The sequence below is a fragment of the Physeter macrocephalus genome, chromosome 20 (genome assembly GCF_002837175.3).
Source record: "Physeter macrocephalus isolate SW-GA chromosome 20, ASM283717v5, whole genome shotgun sequence".
In the NCBI taxonomy this organism is placed as follows: Eukaryota; Metazoa; Chordata; class Mammalia; order Artiodactyla; family Physeteridae; genus Physeter; species Physeter macrocephalus.
The window spans coordinates 12,683,946-12,689,945 of NC_041233.1; the positions used below are offsets into that span (position 1 = coordinate 12,683,946).

Consider the following 6,000-nt stretch of genomic DNA (forward strand, 5'->3'; position numbering starts at 1 on the left):
GGGTGGTGGTGGGATGAACTGGGAGATTGGGATTGACACCTATACACTAATATGTATAAAATAGATAACTAATAAAAACCTGCTGTAAAAAAAGTTTTATAGACAAACAAAGGAAAATTAACATAACTTATAAGCTCAGCACCCAAGTATAATTACAGCTAACGTTTCAGAGAATAGTCTTTTAGACTTTTTTTCTAACATAGATATTATATATCAAATTCTTCTGAAGAGTTTGCTCATAAAACATTTCTTATAAATTTTAATTATAAATTATGATTAAACTAAAACCTCTTTTCAAGGCATTCCAGGGCTGAATTTAGTTCTAATGTAGGCTTGGCATTAGACTAGAAGGCTCTTTTTCAGACAATTTTCACCAATCAGGTCAATCAATCCCATGGTCTGAGCTCAGAAGGATGCAGATCTTTTAGACAAGAGTGTTCACAAAATCAAGGTAACTATCTTGCAGATATATACAAAAACGAGGGAGGAAAGCTGCATGCTTTTGTGTGTGTGTGTGTGTTTTTGTTTGTTTCAGACAGGCATAACATATTTGGAGACATTTAAGCTATCTTCCAAACTTGATCTTCTAAAAGGGCAAAGGATGTCCACTCATCTACACTTAAATAAACTTGATTCAGTTTTTAAAGGTATTAGATACCACCTCTATCATAGCAGATGGGAGTGGAGGTATCTCCTCTATAGTAATAATCTTGTTGTGTTCTCAGGACCAAAGAATTCCTTTGAAATGCACATAAAAGCACTGTTCAATCACTATCGGAGACAACAGCCATAGAACAAATGACAAAACCAAAACTGTTTCATAAATAGCCTCTAAGCAGCCTTTGGGTGAAAAATGCTGAACACTTCCCTGGTGAACAGGTCAATTTACTTCTTTGTCCATCAGTGTCACCTGCAACACAGGTTCTCTTAGTAGGCTGTCATAACAAGGTCTTATCCAGAAGCAAGCATCCTAGAGAGTCTTACTGAAGTAATTACACAGTTGGAAAAGTCTACTGATACCAATTACTCTAAAAATCTTCCAGATGGAGATTAGTTCTACCATACTGGGTGGCAGAAGATGTGAGCCTTCAACAAAGGACTGGCTGAAATCCTTCAGGAAAGCCTGCGGGATGGGTAGAGTAGGCCTACAGCTCTTCTTCCCTGCATCTATACAAGATCCTTCCAACTGGCCAACGGTAGGAGGGATTCTCGGGTATTTACCACAAAATGGCATGCTGTGACATCTGGTGTCTCAAGTGAGAGATCACCTACCATGCCACAGAATAGACACAGCTCCAGAACTTGCCAGAGCCCTCAACCTCAAACTACCTGCCAACCGTGTCCTTTCAAAAGGAAGAACCAGGAGTGGGGAATGAGGAGTTACTTTTTAATGGGTTCAGAGTTTCAGCTTGAAAAAGTTCTGGGAATGGATGGTGGTGATCGTTGCACAACAATGTGAATGTACAATCCTTAATGCCTCTGAATTATACACTCAAAAATGGTTGAGAAGGCAAATTTTGTTTTGTTTATGTTATTTATATTTTACAACAAAAACAAAAAATATATATGGCCTAAGAACCAAGCTGAGAGTCATGAGAGATTGTCTCCGAGACATGCTGACCATCCATTTGTCCAGATTCGACAGGTGAGACCACTGACGAGCTACAGACCCACCTAGAGCCCCCGAAACAATAGACTCACACCCTCTTACCAGACGCTTTGTTTTGACTGAGGGCAAACATAAGACCCGGCCATATGAAGACGAGCGCTCCACATGACAGACTACTTTGGGCAAGAACAGTTTCTTGTGTTGTTCAGTTTGTTTATTATTCAGTATCTTTAGAAAGATCCATGCCCCTCAAAAAAATTTGAGTTTTTAATATATGAAAATTTTTTTCTCTTGACCAAGTAAAACTATTTCTTTTAATGTAAGAATTGTGAAAAAAATCACTATGTTTTTCCAAGTTATAGCTTTATTTATAGGATGCTCAGAGCTTAAATTTTAAGTTCAAACCTCCTTATACCAAGTATATTTCTATAACTAACCTCCTTCTTGTTGCACATGTCTCTCGTGCTTTCACACTATTCAGCAGCTTATTTTAAGGGACATCCATGTCCTTGGAAAGTAGGTGGGTCATGATAATAAGTGAATGAGAGATTAGTTATAAACGACACGCTACAGACCACTCACAATGAAAATGAGTCTTTACAGAGAAAAGGAGTATAATCTGACTAGGTTTTCACTGCTTTATAAGTACTTTAATCAGACTCCAAATACCAACGACTATGCAAGTTGAAAACCAAAAAATGTTTCTTGAAGTGTTAAAAATTAGGACACCTGATTACACACTAAACTCAGAAAAGCAAACCATAATCGATCGCATCCTTATATTTCTAGAAGTAACATGCAGAATAATTTGTCTAATGCTGCCAAGGTGAAGTAGAGTCAAAGGTCAAACTAACCTTCTTCCTCGTTTTTTGTCTAAATCAGAATACACAGGAATAAAGAAAAAGTTTCAATGCAAAAATTTCACCATAAATCTCTGCTAGACAATAATGCTTGGGTACCTCTATCCTTCACATTCCATCAGCTACCATATAAATCAAATTTTGTACAAGACTGCAATGGTATCTTTATTCAGTAATTAGGTAGGAAAATGAGAAGAAAAGAAAGATGGGGTAAAAGTTGCCTGGACCATTGCATGGTCTTTTTCTTTTTTTTTTTTGCGGTACGCAGGCCTCTGCGTACCACTGTTGAGGCCACTGTTGTGGCCTCTCCCGTTGCGGAGCACAGGTTCCGGACGCGCAGGCTCAGCGGCCATGGCTCACGGGCCCAGCCGCTCTGGCATGTGGGATCTTCCCGGACCGGGGCACGAACCCGTGTCCCCTGCATCGGCAGGTGGACTCTCAACCACTGCGCCACCAGGGAAGCCCCATTGCATGGTCTTAACACTAAGGTTTCTGGTCTTCTCTTCTAACATTTTATATGTTAGAAGGTAAGAGAAGAATTTAGGAAGTTTTTTAAAAGCCCCTAATATCCTTTTGTTGTAATCTCACTAAAATATGTATTTCAATCAAATTAATGAGTGAAATTGTTAGTAATACCAGTGAACAGAAAATACAAGGAAGTATTCCTACCTTTTACAGCCATCTGACAAAATGGTAATAGTGGTCCTCCTCGGAAAATTTTATACCCGCCCACTATTTTGGACACGCTTTGTTAAATAATGAAAACTCAATGTCCTACTTATTCTCAAGTTCATATTAAATAAACCGCAAAATATTTGCCCTAAACAAATTTTACTTTCGTACTTTACTAGTAAGCTTCGAGGAAAACCAAACCAAACCAAACCAAACAGGAAGGGAAAGAGGAGAATCTCTGAACTAGAAAAATCAAAACTTCTATATGTTTTGTGTGTTGTCTTCTATACACCATTAGTGATAAACGTTAAGTTTCAACATTTGTTATTTGTTCAGTAACATATTACTCACCCATCTGAACACGATTATGTAAAATTTTAACTATCACAGATACATATCTTTTTCTCCCCCAAAATGGACATTTCCCTTTGTGTCCTCATATATTCGTGCAAAAGACCCACTTCTGCTTGCCAAAAATGTTTATGTATTCATTACAGATTCAACATTAAAGGAAAAGAAATCTCATATTTGCTGTTAATCCTCATAATTCCAAAATACTGCATACAGCATTTACTCCTGCGCTAAGGCCTCAGGCTTATCAGCAATTTCTTGAAATGCTCAGGGTATAAAATATCTTACCTTACCTAAGCAGATGAGCTAGGAACCACAGAACCACAATCTTGAGTATTACACTGCTGCCATCTTTACTAGGTATTGTTAATCTCTAAAGAATTTTAGCTACAACCTCATCAGCAAACATTTCACACAAAGTGCTGTATCAAAGTCATTTTTTTCCTAGAGAAGAAAACAGGCAGGGAAGATGAGAGGGGAGAAAAGGTAATTTACCTGCATCAATTTTCTGGAGAGCTCATTAGTGAGGAACTCTTCTTCCTTCTCGTAATTTACAGCAAGGGTTTCTTTCTCCTTCTGTAAAGCCTGAATTTTCTTGAATAAAGTGTTACTGATGAATTCTTCTTCCTGCTCAGCCCGGGCTTGCTGTTAAAATAAAACAGAGAACAAAAAAATATGTTAAGGAAACAGGAATTTACTAATTGAAATATAGTTCTTATTTCCAGAGAGGGCACCCATTTTAATTAGAGCTCTATTTTTAACTGTGAGCCAATATACCCCAAGAAGCACAAAACAGAGGAACTCAGTAGCAACCATAAAAGTAAATCTGTTACCCCAAAGGGCCTCCCTGTATTATGCATGGCCCCTCTTCTTAAAGAGATATTCCAAAGAAATTAACAAAGATTGTTTTGCAATTTTTAGAAGCCATCCCAAGTCAATCACTAGAATACAGAAAGCTTCTTCTCGTATAGGGCAGACGGGTCCAGTACTGGGGTATATGCATCGATTCATGACAACTCTCTACAACTCTCCGCATTCCAAAGGTTCAGAGTTAAAACATCTAGGCAACATTTTTACTGAAGCAGAGAAGTACCTCTCGCTTAAAAGTGAAATCGTAAAATCATGTCACCTCTTTAAGATGTTACTGAAAGGGTTTCGATATGCAATTTAAAAAGCAATACAGAGAGACATAGATTAATTTACATGTTCATTGAATAGTTGCTGGAAGGAAACGCAGCAAACAGCTACAAAGTAGTTAATTGCAAAGCAGCAAGAATCCAGGGAGTGAAGGGTAAGGATGGATGAGAGTGTCATTTTTCACTTATTTATTTCCCTACTGGGAATTTTCTGCAGGTGAGGGCATGGACAGGCATTACTGAGCATTAAAAACAGAAGAAAAGGGAGTCAGGCATAATTCAATGGAGATGAAAATATTTTTCTGCAGATCCCTTCCTCCACCTATGTTCTAACAGAATAAACAGAAAAACCAGCCATCCTTGAAGAAAATTAATCTTTTCAGAAAAAGGGTACTTCTTTCAAATGGACTCAACTCTATTCAAAGTACTTTTTAAACTGCAACATTTTGATGTGTTAATCCTCAATAATGCATTCCTGTTTCATCTGCCAAGTCCAGGAAGGGAGAACTGCATCAATTCCAAGCCTCTAGTACCTGTCACTTATAATAATACAAGAGAGATAGAGGGCAGGAGACAAAAGGGCACCTACCTTAAACAGTTACCACCTTTTATTGTAAAAGGTCCGACAACCACTCCCAACTAAGCTGGTTTGGATTTCTGTACATACGCACTGACTTCCCCGACACCCAGGCCCCAGAGAGCCCTGATTTCTGGGGAGCCCATCCTCCCTGCTCCCCATCACAACAGCAGAGAGAAGGATGCCAGGGCCTGGAACGGCCTGCCAAGCAAATCTACCAAAGAAAGCCACGTGTATGTAGTACTTAGACTGAAAAACAGAGCTACGTAGAAAATGGAAACTTCAGGAGGAGGTGTTGCAGTCCAGTTCTTTAAGACAGCATTTTGGGATAGGCCGGGAGACTTGAACAGCGAAGGACACATCACTCAGCTAATAAGGTTTTATGACCAGCCAAGCACATCCGGGGAGCAGGCCCTAGGTTCCCAGGCCCTTACACACCCCGTAATTCATTATTAGCACTTCTCAAGGTCATACTCTTTACTCCATGGTCAAAGGAACACTGCCCAGGACTGGCACTTCCCCTCCCCTTTAAATTAACCTCCAACTCAGCTTCAAAACTCTCAGACCGGGCTTCCCTGGTGGCGCAGTGGTTGAGAGTCCGCCTGCCGATGCAGGGGACGCGGGTTCGTGCCCTGGTCCGGGAGGATCCCACATGCGCAGAGCGGCTGGGCCCGTGAGCCATGGCCGCTGAGCCTGCGCTTCCGGAGCCTGTGCTCCGCGGCGGGAGAGGCCACAGCAGTGAGAGGCCCGCCTACCGCAAAAAAAAAAAAAAAAAAAAAAAAAAAAAAAAACTCT

The 6,000-nt window shown here is 39.9% G+C and overlaps 1 protein-coding gene across 1 annotated transcript in view; it reads right to left on the reverse strand.

The window, feature by feature from the left end:
- CCDC6 (coiled-coil domain containing 6) overlaps positions 1–6,000 on the reverse strand; it is a 65,323-nt gene that overhangs the window by 55,136 nt on the left and 4,187 nt on the right. Inside the window, exon 2 of the mRNA XM_028481424.2 lies at positions 3,988–4,137. Coding sequence (XP_028337225.2) covers positions 3,988–4,137 — 150 coding nt within the window. The remainder of the gene's footprint in view (positions 1–3,987; positions 4,138–6,000) is intronic.